General features: G+C 36.2%; 3 protein-coding genes across 6 annotated transcripts in view; all 3 read right to left on the reverse strand.

The window, feature by feature from the left end:
- LOC107704587 (C-C motif chemokine 28-like) overlaps window positions 1-1,444 on the reverse strand; it is a 2,179-nt gene extending 735 nt beyond the window's left edge. Inside the window, exons 1-2 of the mRNA XM_016507555.1 lie at window positions 1,361-1,444; window positions 15-135 (exon numbers count right to left, since the gene is read on the reverse strand). Of these exons, the coding sequence (XP_016363041.1) occupies window positions 15-135; window positions 1,361-1,430 (191 nt within the window). The 5' untranslated portion in view covers window positions 1,431-1,444. The remainder of the gene's footprint in view (window positions 1-14; window positions 136-1,360) is intronic.
- A 1,382-nt stretch (window positions 1,445-2,826) lies between these two features.
- On the reverse strand, window positions 2,827-5,482 carry LOC107704586 (vasotocin-neurophysin VT 1-like). The gene is made up of 3 exons (XM_016507554.1): window positions 5,350-5,482; window positions 3,170-3,374; window positions 2,827-3,070 (listed from the first exon to the last, which is right to left on the reverse strand). Exons 1-3 carry the CDS (start codon window positions 5,473-5,475, stop codon window positions 2,931-2,933), a joined length of 471 nt encoding a protein of 156 aa, XP_016363040.1. The 5' UTR covers window positions 5,476-5,482; the 3' UTR covers window positions 2,827-2,930.
- Window positions 5,483-10,637: 5,155 nt separating this feature from the next.
- Window positions 10,638-18,236, reverse strand: ubox5 (U-box domain containing 5). 4 transcript variants are annotated; one of them, XM_016507558.1, is made up of 5 exons: window positions 18,167-18,236; window positions 17,228-17,313; window positions 14,625-15,741; window positions 11,726-11,848; window positions 10,638-10,909 (listed from the first exon to the last, which is right to left on the reverse strand). In XM_016507558.1, exons 2-5 carry the CDS (start codon window positions 17,279-17,281, stop codon window positions 10,707-10,709), a joined length of 1,497 nt encoding a protein of 498 aa, XP_016363044.1. In that variant the 5' UTR covers window positions 17,282-17,313; window positions 18,167-18,236; the 3' UTR covers window positions 10,638-10,706. The 4 variants fall into 4 exon arrangements, with proteins under 4 accessions (XP_016363044.1, XP_016363042.1, XP_016363043.1 ...); XM_016507556.1 differs by having other exon boundaries at window positions 17,228-17,312; window positions 18,160-18,236; XM_016507557.1 differs by lacking the exon at window positions 18,167-18,236 and adding an exon at window positions 18,041-18,149 and having other exon boundaries at window positions 17,228-17,312.
- Between the last annotated feature and the right edge of the window lie 4,162 nt (window positions 18,237-22,398).

The raw sequence follows: 22,398 nt of genomic DNA on the forward strand, positions 1-22,398 counted from the left end.
TGTTAAACACTCACACCACTGCATCAATGTCACAGCGGCCAGATTTGTTCTGGATCTTGACTCTTGAGACGGATTGCATCATGCGTTTAGAGATCTTTTTTGAAACAGTCAAGCAGCAACTGGGAATGGCATCCACTGAAACAAAAGCAACATCTGCCACTGAATAACAGTTAAATCCTGTCCTAACAAAACCACACACTTCCTGTAGGATGTTTTCAGAAAAGAAGAATGACAGAGACAGACAAGCCTTTAATTATAGAGGGCATGTTTGATGTTCTGATCAAGCAGAGCGATGCATGTCACGACACATATCACTGCTGTCCACACTGACTCACTATCTATTCAAGCTGCTTTATAGGTACGTGTGTCTCTGGGAATCAAACACGACTCTACTGACACTGTTCTGACTTATGCATCGCTATAGCATGGGTTTGATTCCCAGGGAGTGCATGAGCTTTACTCTTGTGCTAATTTGGTATTTCTGATCAAAAATGACGGGCTTTTAAAACATCTCTCTTTGAAACTGATTGATCTGAACTTATGCACTTAAGTGAAAAAGTATTATTTGTGGATCATTTTGGCTCAAAATTGAGGTGCATGAGCTCAGATCAACGAAGCGTACAATCAATTAAAAATCCTCTCTGAGTCAAAATGACTGGAACACATGGAAGCTTGTTTCTGCCATGGAAAAACAATATATATATATATATATATATAAAACATTAAAAAAGGTATTTGTGACTTTTTATCTCACAATTAAAAAGTTACAATTACCTTTATTTTTTTTCTTTCCGAACTATAATATAATTTTTTTAAAGTTCTGATATATAAAATATGAAATGCAGAATTGCAAGATATAAAAAATTTATTGTAAAATTTATTTTTAAAAAAATTATGTACAAAAGTTTACATCTTGCATTCATTTTTTTTGTTTTGTTTTGTTTGTTAATGCCATGAAATAAAAATAAAAAAGTTTTTATCTCAAAATTCTGACCTTTCTTGCTTGCAGTTCTGAGTTCATATCTTACAATTCTCAGAGAAAAAGTCAGAATTTAGATATACAAACGCATAATTGCAAAAAACTGAAATGTGAGATAAAAACTTGCAAGGGTTAATAAAAAAAGTGCACATTGCATTAATGTAATCAACACTGAACTGAGCTGAAAACCACAACATGTGCTTTTAGAGCTACTGAAGAACAGAATATGTATTGCATGAAGCGTTATAGAAATAAATCGCTTTAGGTAAAAGGAACAAATGCATAAGCCTAAACTGCACTACTAACATATTACATTTACAATTTGCATCAACAACATAAACATGATCATGATGAAGAGCATCAGCTGGATCTGCTTCTGACCTTCAGTGCTGGTGAGGATGATGATGGTGACGCACACGAGCAGCAGGACAGATGTTGCTTTGAGCTCCATGGCTGAACAGCACTGAGCGTGAATGAACACAGAAACACTTATTTAAACCCACGCATGCCAGTCCTGTTACGCCCTCATCGCCCGGCCTGCCCCAACTCATCCATCACACCAAAGAAAACAGTTTTACACATCGGTTATGAAATCTCTTTTGTAGCAGATGAAATATTCCCCGCAGCACCTCATTCAGGTGAATGTGAATATGAATGCACCGAGCCATTTGCTGCAGGTTATGCGTGACACGAGCCGTACCATCACATTCATGATGTCTTGAGCAGTGTTTCTCAGGAGTTTGTTGATTTGTGTTGTTCGTTACGGTCAGTTGCGTGTCACTGGGTGTGTTCAGTAATTGCGCTGGATGTTCAAGCTTGTCTATTTTAGTTTCTTTTTTGATATTGTTACATTGTTACAGGAGCAGACTTTCATCTTTGGCCTTACAAGAAATCCCACTTAGTAGAATATGAGAATTTTTTTTCAGTGCAGAAAATGGCTTTGAGTCATCTAAAGGCATCATTTAATTAATTCAATCATAGGGATTACATTAAAGGGGTCATTTAAGTAAATGAAAGATTATTGGAAAAAATAATAATTATTAACAATTATTTGTGAAATTTACTATAGCAATTCTTGAGTGAAGATTGGTTCTACACAATTTTTTCATTGTATAATTATTTTTTATTTTTATATATATTATGTACATAGGTATGTGTCTTATATATATATATATAAATTTTATTTTAAAATATTTTAAAATTATATATAATATATAAGATCTATGGTATCAGAAAGATAGAATATTATATATTTTTTTCAATTATATATACATCATAATTAAATATAATAAAAAATAATTTATGAAAGATATAAAATTGTCTTTTAAAAGTGAAATTTATTTTTGTATTTTTTATTTTATTTTTGATCAGCATCATTATTATCATTATTGTTATTGTTGTTTGCAATGGACCAAAAGTATATCTTGTCATGATGTAACCGGCGGCACGTGTTTGGCTTTAATTCTTTCATGTGCTTCTGTCATTTTTTCTTTTCTTTTGCATCCAGCTCTTTCTTCTGCTTTTCTGACACGTGTGGTAAATCATCGGAGTGCCTTGGGTTTCAAGATTTTACAGTGATTAAAGCGAAAAGCTAATGTACTAGATTCATCTTTAATAAAAGAGTTTCAGACCTGATCTGCAGGATCTGTCAGACCATGAAAACACTTTTTGGAGCTAACAGAAAGGCCACGGGCTGCTTCGGCTACAGATTATATGTTAGATGGGTAATTATTACCCTTATGAATCTCTGAATTATCATCACATAAAGGCAAGAACAGGTCACGCAGCTTCTGGGACAATAAACTCAAAGCGCTTGAAATAACAAACGAGCCAAACACATTCACTTTCACGTCCGTTTACTACATACAGTATTTACACAGCGCTGGGATGAGCAACACGTGTGTGTGTGTGTGTGTGTGTGTGTGTGTGTGTGTGTGAATGAATGATCGCATCAGAAGGGTCTTTGTCTCCGAGTGGCCAGATTGAGCAAACGCAGCAGCATTTCTCCAGAAACGCCCTTCAGACCCACGCCGTCTTCAGTCTGATGAGATCCCACGTCTTCAGAACAATCCGGATCCAGAACACAGCTCTCTGAGAGACACAACACATGCATTAGGCACAAATATCTGTCAGAGAGTCAAGAGCTTCAAATTAAGTTCACTAAAGTATCAAAGGAGATGTTCTGCTCACCTGAGTCGCAGCAGATGCCTGGAGTGGCGCATCGGCCCCCCGGGGCCCCGCAGGACGTCCCATCCGTCTCACAGGGGCCCGGCAGCAGATTCTCCTCCATGCAGCTCAGCGTCTCTGGAGATCCAAGCAGACAACCCAGACCGGCCCCGCAGCAGATACTGGGGCCAAAACAATGGCCCTGATTCCCTGGACCACACGCCGGACACTACACACACACACACACACATACACACGTACACAAACAAACACACGCACACAAACAAACACATACACACACACACACACACGCACACAAACAAAGACACACACACGCGCGCACACACACGCACACAAACACACACACTGCATCAGTACAGTCTATTCATTATCATATAGAGATGATTCAACGGATGATTCGTGATACATAAATTGGGACATAGTTGATATAAAGAGCGCAACTGTAACAATTTTTCATGAACATTTATAATACATATAATAATATATATATTTAGAATTAAAATCAATGTAATTTCATTCTAAGATTTCAACATCTAAACTGACAATAATATAAATGCCATGTTGAGTAGATATTTTATTCATATTACTAATTAGTTATTTTATTTTTAGTAATTTATTATTTTAATTTTATTAATGTTAGTTTGCTCAAACTGTCACTAAATTAAACTGAAAAACCGACAAAATTTGAATTTTGTTAACTTATTCGAAATCAGTTTTATTTTTAGAATCATTTAGATATTTATTGTTTTTATTAATATTTTGAATTAGCTTTTATTTTCGTATTTTGCATTTTCTTTTAAATTTTGGTTAAAGTTTTAGTAATTCTGTTGTGTTGTGTTTTTTTAAGTCTAGTTTTTATACATTTTAATTTCAGTTTAAGCTTTAGTTATTTTAGTACATGAAGTTAAACTACAGTAAATGAAAATTAAGTAAGTATAAGTTGTTTTCACTTACGTTTATTTAATTTCAAGTTAATTTTATTTACATTTAGAATTAGTTTTTATTTTGAGTTTTTTTTATAAAAATTTAACGTTTTTATAATGTCAAATAGTTTTTTATTTTAGTTTTAGTTATTTTAATGCATCAAGTTAATCTAAATATATGTGAGGAATGTTCCCTGTGCAACTAGCTGAAATAAGTTTAAGATGAATTTTTCAGCTCATTTAAATTAAATATTTCACTGCACACAGTACGAATGTTTAGCAGATTAACTTTAAAACAAAGAAATTCTGAATTCTCTGAAACTAGCTGCAGTGAATGTCCACAGTATTGATGCTGCTGATGATGAAGATGATGCTGCTGATGCTGATGCTGATGTTGCTGCTGATGCTGAAGCTGATGATGCTGATGAAGATGATGAAGATGCTGATGAACCTGCTGATGATGATGATGCTGATGAAGACGCTGATGCTGATGATGAAGATGCTGCTGATGCTGCTGATGAAGATGCTGATGCTGATGATGCTGATGAAGATGATGAAGATGCTGATGCTGATGAACCTGCTGATGATGATGATGCTGATGAAGACGCTGATGCTGATGATGAAGATGCTGCTGATGCTGCTGATGAAGATGCTGATGCTGATGATGCTGATGAAGATGATGAAGATGCTGATGCTGATGAACCTGCTGATGATGATGATGCTGATGAAGACGCTGATGCTGATGATGAAGATGCTGCTGATGATGCTGATGCTGATGATGAAGATGCTGCTGATGATGCTGATGAAGATGCTGATGCTGATGATGCTGCTGATGCTGATGAAGATGATGAAGAAGCTGCTGATGCTGATGATGCTGCTGCTGCTGATGATGCTGATGAAGACGCTGATGCTGATGATGCTGATGAAGACGCTGATGCTGAAGATGCTGATGCTGATGATGCTGATGATGAAGACGCTGATGCTGATGATGCTGATGGTGATGATGAAGACGCTGATGCTGAAGATGCTGATGAAGACGCTGATGCTGAAGATGCTGATGCTGATGCTGATGATGCTGAAGATGAAGATGCTGATGATGATGATGCTGATGATGAAGATGCTGATGATGCTGATGGTGATGATGATGATGATGATGATGCTGATGATGCTGATGATGAAGATGCTGATGATGAAGATGCCGATGATGCTGATGGTGATGATGATGATGATGATGCTGATGATGAAGATGCTGGTCTGTACCTGTCTGACGGGCTCTGGCTGGGATCTCTTGCCTCCTCGAGGGCAGTTCTGGATGTAGCAGGCGGACGAGAGCGCAGAGAGCGCCAGCAGACAGAGGACACACGCAGGCAGCAGAGAGTCGGACATCTCGACACACACTGATGCTCTGATGCTCTCAGACGCTTATATAGAGCTGCAGCATCAGCACCAGCGGAGCTCCTCCTCATCAAACAGCTCACATCCACCACTGCTTCAGACCGTTATCGTTCTAGCAATACTTTGAGTTGGTTTTTATTTTGATATCTTTCATTTGATGATGCCAAACCTGAAACAACATAAACTACCAAATTTTGCTACAAGTTTGATTGCAACATATAATCATTGCTGTTAATAGTGTTAATGATTACGTCATTAATTGAATTTTACCGTACATTTCTGCCATATGTACATCAATTTGACATAATCCCACATGATAAGCTACAACTAAATATATTGTAGAAACGTAATTTTCTGTAAAGCTGCTTTGCAACGATTGTATGGTGAAAAGTGCTATACAAATAAACTTGAATTGAGTTTTCTCTTTTGAATTTAGTTAGTTTTGTAAATTTTGTTAATTCTCTTTTGTTTAATATGTCTATATAGTTTTTATTAATTTTTATTTCAGTTATTTTAGCTGTTTTAGCACATCAAATTAAACTAAATGAAAATGAGAACTGTTGCCTTGACAGCTAGCTACAATAAAATAATTTAAGTGTTTTTTGTTTGTTTTGTTTTGTTTTTTTCACTTAACAATTATTTAGTTTCAGGTAATGAAAACACTTTTTAATGGTTTAATTTTTTCCAAATATTTTGCATTTTCATTTTAATTTTAATTTTCATTAAAGTTGTATTCATTTTGTTGTGCTTTTGACATTTTGACATACTTTACTTTTTTATATATGACCGTATAGTTTTAGTTATTTTAGTACTTCAAATTAAACTAAATGAAAATAAGAAATGATGACTAGCTAAAATAAAATAGGTTAAACAGGTGTTTTTTTTTATTTTTTATTTCACTTAACATTTATTTTGTTTCAGGCAATGCAAATAATGTTTTACGTTTTTTTTTTTTTGTGTATTTATTTTTGTATTTTTTTTTTTTTGTATTTTTTTTTGTTTTTTTTTTTTTTTTTCACTTAACATTTTTTTTGTTTCAGGCAATGCAAATAATGTTTTACGTTTTTTTTTTTTTGTGTATTTATTTTTGTATTTTTTTTTTTTTGTATTTCCTATTTTCATTTTAAATTGAGTTAAAGTTACAGTAATTTTGTTGTGTGTTGGGTAAAATAATTGAGTAATTGAAGTTTTATTTTATTTCAGGTAATGAAAACACGTTTTAATGTTCTAATTATATATAAATATATAGTATTTTCCTTTTTTATTTTTATTTTTTTCCCATTTCCATTTAGTTTTGGTTAAATTTTTAGTAATTCTTTGTGCGTTTTTGTCATTTTTATTAATAATTTTTTATATGTCTGTATAGTTTTAGTTAAATTTAGTACATCGTTAAACTAAATAAAAATAAGACATGTAAAATAACTTTTTAAAGTTTTTATAATGTTATTTCAGTTAATGTTTATTTTATTTCAAGTAACATTTTTTATGGTTTTAGGTTTACTTTTAGTTAATTATAATAATAACAATCCTGTTCAGAACATCATTGTTTCTGCTTGAGAACTTATGAAGAGTGACGTTTAATGAAAATTCAGTTCATCTGACAAACTAATAAATCAGAAAGAATAAAACCTTTAAGAACATGTTTCAGCAACATCAACCTTCTGATGCATGAATTATTAAATCATAAAGTAAGTCTTAAAAGTTTATTATTACCTTAAAACTAGACTATCAGTCTTTTAGTTCCAAGTGAATATAAAATATACATTTATTTTATATAAACTGAAGTGTTTACATTTTATATGAATATATTATATGTCTCGGGACTGAAGGGGTTAATGTGTAACATAAGCGAGCAGAAGGTCAAAGCTGTGAAATAACAGATATGAGATTCATCTGAACGCAGGACTAAACAGCAGAAATGCCCGCTCAGTATTCAGAGCTCACAAACACTAATCCAAGCCAGCATTTCCAGATTGTTTATGCGCATGCAGGCCAACAAAAGAACAATTTCATCCAATAACACCTGGAGAAGTCAGACGTGCTTTGAGGAACATCACGCCTGTAAATCTGAGAATATGAGTGATAATAAACTCATCACGCAAACGAGGCCTAATCAGACAGCACAGAGTTCACTCACCTCGTTTAGAAGCAGCACATCAGTAATTGTCATAATGAAATGCTGCACATACAGTAAATGGAAATGTTGTTGATCATTTCAGTCCGGAGCGTTTATGTCAGAAAGACTTTTCGTGCTTTTAGATTCAGTACATTTTCTATATTTGCTTCAAAATATTTCATGACACCTCAGAATACATTAGATTGTAGAAGCCCATGGGCTGGCATTAAAGTTTATTATTTAGTCCATTATGGTCTGGTCTCCGTGACGACAGCATCCTCATCAGGACTGGTTTTCTGTGGGATATTTATGTTGAGCATCTCTACGCTGGGAGAAGGTCTGATGCTGCTGCAGTTGGTCAGTGTGTGTGTGTGTGTGTGTGTGTATGTGTGTGTGTGTGAGTGTACCTGGTATTTATCACGTTATGGGGACCAAATGTCCCCACAAGGATAGTAATACTAGTCAATTTTGACCTTGTGGGGACATTTTTGAGGTCCCCATGAGGAAACAAGCTTATAAATCATACAGAATGAGTTTTTTTGAGAAAGTAAAAATGCACAAAGTTTCCTGTGAGGGGTAGGTTTAGGGGTAGGGTTGGTGTAGGGCAATAGCACATACAGTTTGTACAGTATAAAAACCATTACGCCTATGGAATGTCCCCATAAAACATGGAAACACAACATGTGTGTGTGTGTGTGTGTATGTGTGTGTGTGTGAGTGTACCTGGTATTTATCACGTTATGGGGACCAAATGTCCCCACAAGGATAGTAATACTAGTCAATTTTGACCTTGTGGGGACATTTTTGAGGTCCCCATGAGGAAACAAGCTTATAAATCATACAGAATGAGTTTTTTTGAGAAAGTAAAAATGCACAAAGTTTCCTGTGAGGGGTAGGTTTAGGGGTAGGGTTGGTGTAGGGCAATAGCACATACAGTTTGTACAGTATAAAAACCATTACGCCTATGGAATGTCCCCATAAAACATGGAAACACAACATGTGTGTGTGTGTGTGTGTATGTGTGTGTGTGTGAGTGTACCTGGTATTTATCACGTTATGGGGACCAAATGTCCCCACAAGGATAGTAATACTAGTCAATTTTGACCTTGTGGGGACATTTTTGAGGTCCCCATGAGGAAACAAGCTTATAAATCATACAGAATGAGTTTTTTTGAGAAAGTAAAAATGCACAAAGTTTCCTGTGAGGGGTAGGTTTAGGGGTAGGGTTGGTGTAGGGCAATAGCACATACAGTTTGTACAGTATAAAAACCATTACGCCTATGGAATGTCCCCATAAAACATGGAAACACAACATGTGTGTGTGTGTGTGTGTATGTGTGTGTGTGTGAGTGTGAGAGAGTGTGTGTGTGTGAGTGTGAGAGAGTGTGTGTGTGTGAGTGTGAGAGAGTGTGTGTGTGTGAGTGTGAGAGAGTGTGTGTGTGTGAGTGTGAGAGAGTGTGTGTGTGTGAGTGTGTCCTTCAGGAGTGTGTGTGGAAAACTTGGGTTTAGCGTTACAATAGACAGCAGAGGACAGAGCTGTTCAAACACACACAAAGAGAGTTCAGCCTTCATCAGCCTCCCACCGAACACAACGAGCTCAAGGATCCTTCATTCACTCCTCAGACAGCAGCAGGATCCACTGGACCAACACAGTTCAACTTCACATGGGAAATGTGTTTTAGATATACAGTTTTAACAATTAAAATTAATACTTTTATTCATCAGGAACACATTTAATTGATCAAAAGTGAGTACTTGAGTATCTTTGTAGTTTTACTGAGATATTAGCAATTTTTACTCTCTGCTTCACTATATTTTTGAATCGTATATGTATTCTTTACTTCACTACATTTGTGATAATTCATGCAATCCCTCATTACATGTTGCATGGCACCTAGCAGTTTATTTAGAGATACTATAAAGCTGCTATATTTGTGCGTTTAGCCCTTACTCACCCAAACTTGTCAACAAGGCTTCTTTATGTGAATGTGAGCGAGTTCAGGTAGATGTGAATCACTGGTGTTTTATATATGTGACTCTGGAGCACAAAAGCAGTGTTAAGTCGCTGGAGTATATTTGTAGCAATAGCCAACAATACATTGTATGGGTCACAATTATACATTTTTCTTTTATGCCAAAAATCATTAGGATATTAAGTAAAGATCATGTTCCATGAAGATATTTTGTAAACGTCCTACCGTAAATATATCAAAACTTAATTTTTGATTAGTAATATGCATTGCTAAGAACTTAATTTGAACAACTTTAAAGATGATTTTCTCAATATTTAGATTTTTTTGCACCCTCAGATTCCAGATTTTCAAATAGTTGTATCTCGACCAAATATTGTCCTATCATAACAAACCATACAGCAATGGAAAGCTTATTTATTCTTTCAGATGATGCATAAATCTCAATTTCACAAAATTGACTCTTATGACTGGTTTTGTGCTCCAGGGTCACAAATATGAGAGGAGGACCAAACCAGCACGTCTAGTGCAAGAATCCTTTGACTTTTTAATTTTACTTAACTTTATTTTATTTATCCGTCATATTGAAATGACCTTGTTGAAGGAAATTAATAGTTTTATTCATTAAGGACGCATTAAATTGATCAAAAGTGACAGTGAAGACATTTATAATGTTACAAAATATTTATATTTCAAATAAATGCTGTTCTTCTGAGCTTTCTATTCATCTGTGAATCCTGAAAAATAAAATGTATCAGTTCCCACAAAAATATATTGTGCAGCACGACTGTTTTCAACTGATAATAATCAGAAATGTTTCTTGAGCAGCAAATCAGCATATTAGAATGATTTCTGAAGATCATGTGACACTGAAGACTGCAGTAATGATGCTGAAAATACAGCTGCACATCACAGAAATATATTACAGTTTAACAGATATTCACATAGAAAACAGCTGTTTTACATTATAATATTTCACATTTTCACCGACCCCAAACACAATGTGCTTTAGAGTATTAATGCAAATATTACTAGAAAACATTAACCAATAACAAAGTCCTTTTCGAGCTTTTCCAAAAACTTTAATGAAAACGATACACAAAATCTGCAAACAAATGAGCTCATGATGAATATGTTCAGTGATGCACTCGAGTGACGTCTCTGCTGGAGGCAGTCGTGCCGCACACAGGGCACTTAATCTGCAGTCTCCGAGAACCAGACGCGTGTTTCTGCCTCAAACACGCTCCGCACATGAGATGAGCGCAGGGCAGAGAGTACGACACCACGCTCGACGAGTAAACCGTCAGAGAACAAGAGCAAAACACACACGCGTGCCGACCTGGAAAACACAGGACAGCTATAGATCAATACAACTAATTCATCATTCTGTTTATACTTTTTCTGTAGTCTTTTGGGATCAGTTCAATGGATTATTATATACTGTAACATTCATAACTCAAAAGACCATTTATTTAAACAAAGATGGGAAAAATTTACAAATGTCATACATTATCACATGACCGTCAACATATAAAAATATTTATTGGTGGATCTAACTCTATCCAGGCGCAGTGACGTAATAGAGATAGGAGTAAAATATGGGAAATTCTGTCAAACATTAGAAAATTGGCTGAACATGGTCATGAAAAACCAAGTTACTTAAAAAAAAAAAAAATGGTGTGTTTAATTAGAACAGGGTTTCTTGTTAAACTCTTTACATTTTCAGAAAACAAGACTTCATGTGTTTATCTCCAGTAAATGTATGTTTATTCAAGAATGTTTAGATATTTATACTAAGAAACCAGACAAAAATACTGACCGTTTTTTTGCACTGCATGCAACATTTAATGCCACAGCTTCATGATTTTAAGAGATTCTGCTCTGATTTCAGACTTTTTAAGGCCTTCGTTTGTGAAAATGTGAATTGAGACTTTTTAAGACGTGCAGAAACTTTCCTGTAGAGTTTAGCTCCAGCTCTAATCAAACACACCTGAATACGCTAATCAAGGATTACCAGAAAGATACAAGCAGGCGAGTTTGACCAAGATTGGAGTTAAACTGGACATCGACTGAGAAACCCTGAACTAAACACTGGCTTCTGAAGTTAAATATATTCGAATACGATTGGCAGTAATAAGTGAACTCAGTCTCGTACCAGCGGAGGCGTCCACACGTGAAGCGGTTTCGCTCGGGGAGGTGAACACTGGTAACCCGTGAAGAGCAGCGTTCAGAGCCTCATCTAAACTGTTCGCTAACCGCCGCTCATGTGAGTCCAACTCTGAAACACAACAGACCCAAACATGAGCAAGAAATAGGCTACACCAGAAACCAAGCATGTCTGGGGGATCCAAAACCATTAAAGGAATTATAAAGAAAGCGAACAAAAGAACCAGAACTTATTATAAATTAATGGATGGGAACTATTAGCAAATATACACACACGTTCACTCTTAATCGTATGCCACAAATGCTCTCCCAGCTAACACACAATGCACTGCCCTGTTGAAAAAAACAGCATATGCTGGTTAGGTATGTTTTGATGCTGGGATGCTGGTTTAAGCTGGTCCTTTGCTGGTTTATGCTGGTCCTTTGCCAGCACATGACCAGCATAAACCAGCAAAGGACCAGCTTAAACCAGCATCCCAGCATCAAAACATACCTAACCAGCATATGCTGTTTTTTTCAACAGGGTAGTTATGTAATTTACTGCCATTTGTTTTGGTGATTTAATTTTTCATAACTTCATTTCATTAGCATCACACAATTTTGTCAGTGTGAACTCCTAGATAACCAACAATGTTCTAGCTACGATAGCACAGGTACATCTCAGAGACATCTATTTGATGTCTGCGAGACGCATTTGCTCATCTGCAATACGTCTATAGGACGTTTCCTATCAGATGTCAAACAGACGTTTAGAAAATGACTTTATGATTTAGAATGAATGTAAAACTGACATCTTAGAGACGTCTATCAGATGTTTGCACACAGCAGATGCTTTCCAGATGAAGCGATCTTTAACAGACGTCTTGCAGACATGCGTGTGCTGTCTGGGATATATATAATACTTTGATAACATCATGACTTATTATTAGCAAAGTAACTGCAACGTCATGGGCCGTAATTTGTTCTGATGACCAGAATTTGCCATTTAAAATATGAAACTTCTCTTATATTAAAATGCATTTCTTTTCACTAGTCCCACATTTGCACTCGCAAGCACAAGTATAACCAGTGTTGCCAAGTCTGTGGTTTTCCCGCGGAATTGGGCTCCTTGCCGCAGGTTGATGCGACACCAATAACGTGATATTTATTATTTAGTATGTTCCCCCGGAACGCGATTTTTAACGGGAACTCCCCTCGAACCGCGATTGGGCTAGTTTTGAGTAGCAACTGGGCGGGTTTTGTTGTGAATACCTGGCAACCCTGAGTGTAACGTCTGACAGGACAGAAAAGTTAGTTTTTCCTGAGCTGTGAGACTTGCTACTTTACAAAGAATTAGCTATTTAAAAACGTCAGGTACAATTTATGATAAAACGCGTTTATTTTCACCAAATCAGAAAATACGGACGATATGTTCTTTGTATCACAGCATGCGCACAATAACGTCTGACAGAACAGGAAAGTTCGGTTTTCTGAGGTGAGAGGCTTAATACTTTACTATTTTTTTTTTATAATAATAATAATATATAAAGTATATGTAATGGCTACTTCTTCTTTGGAAAGGCGCTAAAACTTTTGTATTATACTGGTGGAGACTGAAAGTTTTTCCGTATGTTCCCGGTCTTCATTACATCACATAAATAATGCCTATATTTTTAGTTCAAAACAGCGAAATTTGCTCCAAAACAATCGAGTAGTTCGCATCACTGGATATTATCATCGGTCATTTAACATTTCTATCGTAAACAGTTGTCAAATATTAAATGTTTAGTTCTTACATTTTACCTCACACTCTGAAGCGCACTGTAAAAAATCATCGTGATTTTAACGGTAAAAAACTGTAAAAATGCTTCAGTAAAAACCTATTAATTGGTTAACGGTAAGTTCCATTACTATATACAGTGAAAAACTGTAATTGACATTTCATGTAATTTTATGGTAAAACAGTTTTTGGACATGGAAAAAGAACGCATAATTTACAGTAAAAAAAAACAAATTGACATTCCCAGAATTCCGTAAAATTTCGCATTTGATGTTTTTTCATTACATTCGGTAATGTTCATTAGGATTGTATGTTACATCTGATGTTGTTAAATTAATGTTTATTGCATTATTTCAGTATCATGTGTGTTACCATGACGGTGTTTAGTATTTGTGTGAATGACACTGTGCACCTTCTATATATATATATATATTAGTATTTTCTTTCTCAGCTTGTGGAAGAGCTGTTTGTGATGAGCTTTGGTTCATCATGTGACTTCCTCATTGCCACCTGTTTTAGGTGGTTATCAGTGTATTACAAAGGTACTAAACAGATTTCAGAACTTCAATAGGTTGGTATATTAACATTGTATCAGTTAATGAAATACGATTTTTAAATGTAAATTTAAATCAAAAGCAGTCTTAAGTCTCTGGGGTATATTTGTAGCAATAGCCAACAATACATTGTATGGGTCAAAATTATACATTTTTCTTTTATGCCAAAAATCATTAGGATATTAAGTAAAGATCATGTTCCATGAAGATATTTTGTACATTTCCTACCGTAAATATATCAAAACTTAATTTTTGATTACTAATATGCATTGCTAAGAACTTAATTTGAACAAATTTAAAGGCGATTTTCTCAGTATTTAGATTTTTTTTTTTTTTTTGCACCCTCAGATTCCAGATTTTCTAATAGTTGTATCTCGGCCAAATATTGTCCTATCTCAAATAGTTGCATCTCGGCCAAATATTGTCCTATCGTGACGATTTAAAAAAAATTTACCCTTATGACTGGTTTTGTGGTCCAGGGTCACATTTAGTACAATTAAGACAATAGTTGAGAGAACTAAAAAACAAAAAAAAAGGTCAGAATTTTTCAATTCTATGGCAGCTTCCATACAAACCTGAGGGAGTTTCATGCGCTTTCCTCAAAGGAGAGCGATCAGGATCATCGCTGGTGGAAGGAAAACTGCAATCGTGCTTCCTTTTAGCAGAATGGCTCTGTGTCCGTCCTGTTTTGCAGGCATCAGGTCCTGTTTTAGACTCTGAAACCGATGCGAAGGACTGTGCTTGTGAAGTGTCTGTATGATCACAGTTTCTACTGGAGTCTGTGACGCTTTTGGCCTCCACTGTGAGTCTGGATGGCTGTGGTTCAGCTATTAGGTTATTCCTGCTCCTGACTCCTGTGCATCCCGTCTGCAGAGCCAGACGGTCAATGCGGCATTTGAGCAGAGGGTTTGGAATTGGCTTTGAGTTCTGGGTAAAAGGGACGCCGGTAAATGGGTCATTGGGTAAACGGCCCCATGTGGCTTCTCTCTTCTGGTACTCCTCTAACGTGTCGTTATCGATCACCATTCCACTGGGCAAGATCATTGGGAAAACCATGAGTTCTTGTGTTAAGGGATCGAGAAACTCCTCTGGGATTGGGATATCGGTTGGGACGGGATCTGGTTTGGGAGGTACGATGGTCAGATGGACTGTTTTTTTCAGGCTGTTTAGATGCGCATCCCAAATTTTGTCCAGTTCAGATGCAGGACAGCAGCGAGAAGGCAAAGCCAACACGGCGAGGGTCTTGATGCCGAGCGCTGACGCGGCGCCGCTGTAGGGAATACTGACTCTGAGCTGCGCGACCGATCCGAGAGACCTGCGCCTCCAAAGCTCCTGCGTTTTCGCTCCAACCGGCGTCTGCGGTGGAGCATCGGAAAACGGCGCTCGAGGTTTAAAAGCAGGGTTGAGGAAACACACCTGCAGCTCCTCCTGCAAATCACAACGAGATACAAGTTCGAACCGATCGCCGTCTCGTTCTGAACACGTTAGGATCTCCAGCCTTCGCGAGGTTCGGCCCTGATCCATTCCCCACGGCCAAAGCTCGACGTCCAGCCGACACAGCTCCATCTTGACCTGGAAGCTCAGTGTGACGTGGACTGGAGGCCGGAGGAAGTATTCCAGCTTGAAACCCCTCCGGCGTGCGATCGGATCCGCGGAGAGAAGGTTGGAGACATCGTAACCGTCGGCACACAGCTGTGAAAAAAAAAGATGTTGAAGGACCAATGACAATATCAAAACACGTATCGAATAGTCACAGACGTGTGTTCTTGGTAGAGAACATTGCAAGGTCGGCTCAGACGCACACAAGACACAAAGCAGTCAGAGCTGAACCCTCTATTACTCACCATCAGGTTATTCAAAGGGATTTCCGAGAGGGGTTTTAAAGGAAAAGTTCACTGAAAACTGAGAATACCGTTATGTATTCAGCAACATGTTGCTCGAAATTTGTATGACTGTCTTTGTTTATTCCACGGAACATTCTGTGCTCCTTTTCATGCAAATAAGAAAATAATTCAAATTTAGTTCCGAAGGATTTGTTTCCGGAGCAACCAGGCTTATTAAAGATAAAATGAAACGTTAACTGTAATAAAATATAAGAAAACAGCCAACTGCCAAAGCAACATTTCATTTCCATTTAGTTTAACCTGATGTACTAAAATAACTAAAACCTAGAATGAAAAAAATATATATATATAAAAGCTATATGCACATATTTGAAAAAAAACAAAAACAAAATGAAAAAAAAAAAATGTTTTAAGTAAAAACAGAAAACATAAAAATAAAATTTAGTTCAAAATATTAACACAAATTAAAAAAGTATATCAATGACACTAAAATAACAATGGTAGCAGTCTGTGTTGTTTAATTATCATTTTTAATCATTTATGCTATTTAGCATTTAATCACTTATGCAATTTCATTATTATTTTTATACTGTACATTACTTTTTTTTCTTGCCCTAGCAATGCTTGCTATAGTCGTTTTATCTCATGATTGTGGTTTTGTGGAATATTTGTCTTCACGAATAACTGATAAGAGGATATATCTCAATTTTTTAAAAAGTTGAATTGGATTTTGCTGTGTAGCAGTTTAATATAACAATATATGTTGCATCTGTGATAGACATATGCAAATAAAAATAACCAAGCACTTAAAATGATTCAATAAACCCTGTTAATTTTTATCATCCACAAGCTTCCTCCGTCAACCTCTCTTTAAGATATAGTTTTAGGTGCCGGATAAAACACTGGTTTTGGAGACCAGACAAAACAGATACAGCATAATCTAGTAAAGAGACTGGATTTAGTATAATATAGTATTACAGTTTCTTACACAGAAACATTATTTGCTTTCTAAAGACTCTGAATGAAGCATATTTAAATAGCTTTTACTGTTAATTATGCCAATGGTCTCCTATTGTGTTAAATGGAAGAAAGAAAACAATACTGGGTTGGAATGACACGAGTAAATTATAACAGTAAATTTTCTCAAAAATTGCACTGTTGCTAAAAACAAACACCGTATTCTTTGCGGTATTGATATTTAGAACAGCTCTTGTTGATGTGATATTGTTTAAATGTCTCATTTCAGTCTGTATATTAACAATGCCGTAAGAGTGTAATTTTAACCTGAGGTCAAGCTGCATTAACAGCATAATGGGCTGTAATTTGTGTGGTACCTTGTTGCATTGAATGGAGGTCTGAAAGTGTGACAAGCACAGGTTGAGCACCATGACCACTGCATCTACAGCACTGAAAGAGAATCTATAGAAACCAGAGAGTCAGAGACATTTCAGCACTATAGAAAATCATGCATAGAACTCTACAGGCAATTTCAACAGAGATCCTGAAACTAAACCTTTAAAGTAAAAATACACTTTGGTACACACAGTTTATGCATACAGTTCATTGTAGTACACACACACACACACACACACACACACACACACTCGCACGCACACACACACACTCACTCACTCACACAGACTCACAGACACACACAGACAGACAGACAGACAGACAGACAGACACACACACACACACTCTCACACACTCTCACACTCTCTCACACTCTCACTCTCTCACACACACATACACTCTCTCTCTCTCACACACACACACACACACACACACACTCACACACACACTCTCACTCTCACACTCACACACACATCCTCACACTCACACACAATCACATACACACACACTCGCACACTCTCACACACTCACACACACACACTCTCACACACACACTCTCACTCACACTCACACACACACACACACACTCTCTCACACTCTCATTCTCACTCACACACACTCTCTCACACTCACACTCACTCTCACTCACACTCTCACACACACACACACACACACACACTACTGATTAACAAATTGGTATACTACACAATTTACGATATAGCATTGCAAACAAACACGATAGCATTCCAGTGCAGATGTGCAAAAAATAGCCTAGTTGTGAGTTTGTTACTGACCAAGCTGACATCAAACACGCCGAGCGATCATACAGACAGAATGGGTTTCTTAGCTCGATAAATGCGTGAATAAAGCAAATAACATTTCGACATCACGCGCTGACCAAAACAAAACTCACCACAAGAGCAGGAACAGTCGCGCCGCTGACGTCACCGCTGCTTCCGGGATCAAATGCGCGTGCGGCTCACTGCTGCCACCTGCTGGCGGGAAACCACTATGTATCAGTTTTATTTGCTTTGACTCCAATATTATTTTTTATACATTTGCGGCCGGTTTTTATTTCAGAGTCTGTTATAAAATCTGTTATTAAAAGACGTCTTTACTTGAACTAATAACTAATATTCGGAGTGTAAGATTGTTGTGCCTTGGTTTACCTTTTTTACAGTTTGAATTTGAATAATTGCGTCATTTCCGTACATGAGCTGATTAATCTCGGTTTGCATAAAATGTTTTATTTATTTTAAAAGACTTAATTGAATTTTAAATGAATGACTCAATCTTACTGTCACTTTTGATCAGTTTAATGCATCCTTGATGAATTAATGTATATATATTTTTAAAAAGTACTCTAAAATTTTGAATGGTAGTGTATCACAGATTCCACAAAAGTATGCATATTTTTAATATGCACCAAATCAGCATACTAGAATGCTTTCTGAAGGTTTCTCTGCTGTTACTTAGCTTACATGTTGTTGTTTTTACGGAGATTAATAAGGGTGTAGAATTTAGTAGGGACACTATGTCTCTATCAATATCCAGCGCCTACTAAATTGTCCCTAGAAATAATTTTAATCAAACATTTAAATATAGCCTATGTGTATGTGATTCACTAGTTAGCAGTAAACCGGTTTCCTCGCCTGAATATGATCTAGATTTGTGTTGGATGTTATCTTTGTTACTATTTTATTAGTAAACATCATGCTTTTTTGGTGCTGAGTGTCGTGTAAACATGACTGAAGACTCGAAAACGGAACAGCAGACGAACCGATTCAATTGAGTGAATCATTTACGCTCGAACAGCTCCGATTGGTTCAAACTCGATTCACTAGCAAAAACCAGCTCAAAAGAGCCATTCATTTCCGAATTTCGACATCGTAATGATTTTAAAATGCACGGATGGTGAATCAGAGCTTGTCCAATGCCAAAATCAAAGTCTTTATCATTTAATGTGTTTTTGATCGGATATGCTTTTGCGCAAGTCATTACAGTAGCATAAATACAAACAATAGAAGTATAAAAACATAGCATTGGATCTCTAAATAAATAAATTACATCATCAAATCAAATAATTACATCGAAAGGAATATGGTTTTGGAAATTGTTGATGCATTTGAACGGTGTTACATGTCCTGTTACAGAAAAACGAAGCTAAGATATCGGCTTTATTCACAATAATCAGAACGATGAAATAACAATAATTCTCATCTTTTCGTCATATTCACAGCCTGCCTGTCTACCCACAACACACCGTGACGTCACATCAGAACATAGCATCATCTCTCAGAAGCTTCCAGAAGCATCGCTGTAGAATCAGGAAAGCAAGTCCGGGTTGGGGTTCAATTTCCGCCAAATTTAAAAAACTCCGACAAAAACAGCCCAAGTAATTCTACCTGTAGATAGGAGCCCTCTGTTTGTCGTCTAGTGACCCCTGGTGTTCACGTTTAGTCACCGCGGTCTCTTCTGCTCACTAATGCTGCATTTATTTGATAACATGTACAGTAAAAATAGTGAAATATTTTTACAATTTCAATCAGCTGTTTTCTATGTGAATATGCGTTAAACTGTAATTTATTTCTGTGATCAAAGCTGATTTTTCAGCATCATTAGGGGAGCACAATGTAACGCGGGGTAAGTTGTAACACGCGTGGTTTGAATATTTCCACACATGCTAGCATAACCACATTTACAGCATTTACTAGTTACCATATCAACATTATATAGAGAAAAAAAGTGCAAAAAAATTCAAAAGTCTTTTGAAGATATCGCTTAACATTTATTTTACCATAGTAACATTTTATTTCTGGCTTAAGTAAATTTTTCATCTCAGGTTTTATCACTCATTTAAAATGAGACAAATCTGCTATTTTTGCAATCTATTATTTATCAGTTTAGATTATTTTTTAATGCTTCGCTAACTATCATAACCGGTTTTAAATTCCGGTTGCGTTACACTGCGTTACAATGTGCTATTCTATGACATTAGCGATGTAATTCACACTATTTACTTCAATTAATTTGAATGATAAACGACGAGAAACTGGTGACTGACAGTCAATGTTTAGTGTTAAGAAATTATTATTTCAAGACATGTAAAGCACTTTGGCTCGTTTATGTGCGCCGTCCCAAGCTTGGTTTCAATGCGTTCATTGACAAACTCCAAAATCAGATGATTTTTAATTCTTAAAAAACGCCATTATTTTATTTGAAATAAATAATTATTTTATGTTATTGACAAAATATTTTAGTTTATCTTGTATATTTTTTTCATTTGATCAGATAACATTTTAAGCTGTTATATGGTCATGTTACAAAGTGCCCCTCAGATGTTACAATGTACCCCACCTACAGGGCATGTTGTCACATTTCACTTCCAATTTTTGAGGGTAAATAAAGAAAAACGTATACACTGTAATTATGAAACAAAGTGTGAAATTACTGTGGATAAAAAAAAATTATATTCTGAACCCCATGTGGATTTACACAATTTGAGAAAGTCAAAAAGTGTTACTTTGTGCCCCGCTCGATCTCCCCTACTCCAGTCTTCAGTGTCACATGATCTTCAGAAATCATTCTAATATGCTGATTTGCTGCTCGAGAGTCCAAATTGTAACAAAAGTAGCAATTACCTTTTGTTTTTTATTCCGTGGTGGCAACAAGCTTCCATAGAAAACAGGTACTTTAAATTGTAATAATATTTACTATTTTTACTGTACAAATGCAGCCTTGGTCAGCAGAAGAGACTCTTTCAAAGCATTAACAAATCTTACTTATACCAAACTTTTGGCCCACACAGACTAATGAAACATTTCCCTCCATATCACTTATGACCAAAAGAGAGGTCAAAAGTCAATAGAAGGTTTAAAAGCTGGAGAAATGTGATTCATAACTGCATTTGTTGTAACACAGCCCTCTTTAGTGCATTCAGCTCTTAAGGCCCGTTCACACCAAGCACGATAACGATAAAGATAACGATAACGATAACGATATAGTAAAAATCGTTCTCAATATTAAAGAATAGCAGAGTGCACACCACAGCTATAACGATAAAGGCACAGAGAAACGATATTGTTGGAATCCCTTTCAAAAGGATTTTTTTTCTAGCTGATGAACGATAAAAACTTTGACAGCCAATCAGAATCCATCCTGCTGTCACGAGCTCGAGTATTTCAAGCGGTAGATGAGCATGCGCTTAGAATAAACAGACGATATCGTCTGCTGGTGTGGATGTTTATATAGTTATCTTAATAGTTATCGTTCTTGGTGTGAACAGGCCTTAAATCCGACCAGTGAACCGAGCTCGAGAATTTAAAGCGGCAGATGCGCGTGCGATATCGTCCGCTGGTTATCTTCAAGAATCGGCTAAAAACACATATCTTCCATCTTTATTTGGCCCTCTAACTCTAGCACTCTCTATTCTAATTCTATTCTTTAAAAAAAAATAAAAATACAAGTCCCTTTTAGACTTGCACTCTATTCATTTGCTGCTTGAAAAAAAAAACTAACACTTGCTTTCTAATCTTTTTGTATTCTATCTGTTTTCTTTTTATTTATTATATTATTTTTCATTCATGGTTTCACCAGATAAAGGTTTCAACAGCACCCATCTCTAGCAGTGTGTACTACTTTTAATGTTGCATGACCTGCCCAACTCAATCCGAGCAGCTGAGTCCTTAGCCATCTTCAAAAAATGGCTAAAACACATCTGTTCCATCTGTATTTGACCCTCTAACTCTAGCACTCTCTATTCTAATTTTATTCTTTAAAAAAAAAAAAAAACTAACACTTGCTTTCTATCTGTTTTCTTTTAATTTATTATACAATTAATAAAAGCAAAATGACCTCTAGCACTAGCTTGCTATATTCTTTTTCTATTCTATCTGTTTTCTTTTTATTTATTATATTATTTTTAAAAACCTTGCTACGTGTACTGCGTTAAGTTAACTGAGACTCGTTATAGCACTTGTATATCATTGCTCTTTTCTTGATTTTGATTGCTTCCATTTGTCCTCATTTGTGACCCTGGAGCACAAAACCAGTCATAAGGGTCAATTTTATTGCGACTTAAGACTGGTTTTGTGGTCCAGGGTCACATTTGGATAAAAGCGTCTGCTAAATGACTAAATGTAATGTTATCTTT

Source organism: Sinocyclocheilus anshuiensis, unplaced genomic scaffold (genome assembly GCF_001515605.1).
Source record: "Sinocyclocheilus anshuiensis isolate Anshui unplaced genomic scaffold, SAMN03320099.WGS_v1.1 scaffold1614, whole genome shotgun sequence".
In the NCBI taxonomy this organism is placed as follows: Eukaryota; Metazoa; Chordata; class Actinopteri; order Cypriniformes; family Cyprinidae; genus Sinocyclocheilus; species Sinocyclocheilus anshuiensis.

What these genes read in the sequence shown, in the direction of transcription:
- LOC107704586 (XM_016507554.1), bottom strand. Translation starts at nt 5,475, where the DNA reads ATGTCCGACTCTCTGCTGCCTGCGTGTGTCCTCTGTCTGCTGGCGCTC. An exon ending in AGCCAGAGCCCGTCAGACAG is followed by an intron (nt 3,375 to 5,349) that starts GTACAGACCAGC and finishes GTGTGTGTGTAG; the next exon opens with TGTCCGGCGTGTGGTCCAGG. An exon ending in AGGCATCTGCTGCGACTCAG is followed by an intron (nt 3,071 to 3,169) that starts GTGAGCAGAACA and finishes TGTGTCTCTCAG; the next exon opens with AGAGCTGTGTTCTGGATCCG.
- ubox5 (XM_016507558.1), bottom strand. Translation starts at nt 17,281, where the DNA reads ATGGTGCTCAACCTGTGCTTGTCACACTTTCAGACCTCCATTCAATGC. An exon ending in CCTCCATTCAATGCAACAAG is followed by an intron (nt 15,742 to 17,227) that starts GTACCACACAAA and finishes TTTTTTTCACAG; the next exon opens with CTGTGTGCCGACGGTTACGA. An exon ending in AGCGCATGAAACTCCCTCAG is followed by an intron (nt 11,849 to 14,624) that starts GTTTGTATGGAA and finishes GTTGTGTTTCAG; the next exon opens with AGTTGGACTCACATGAGCGG.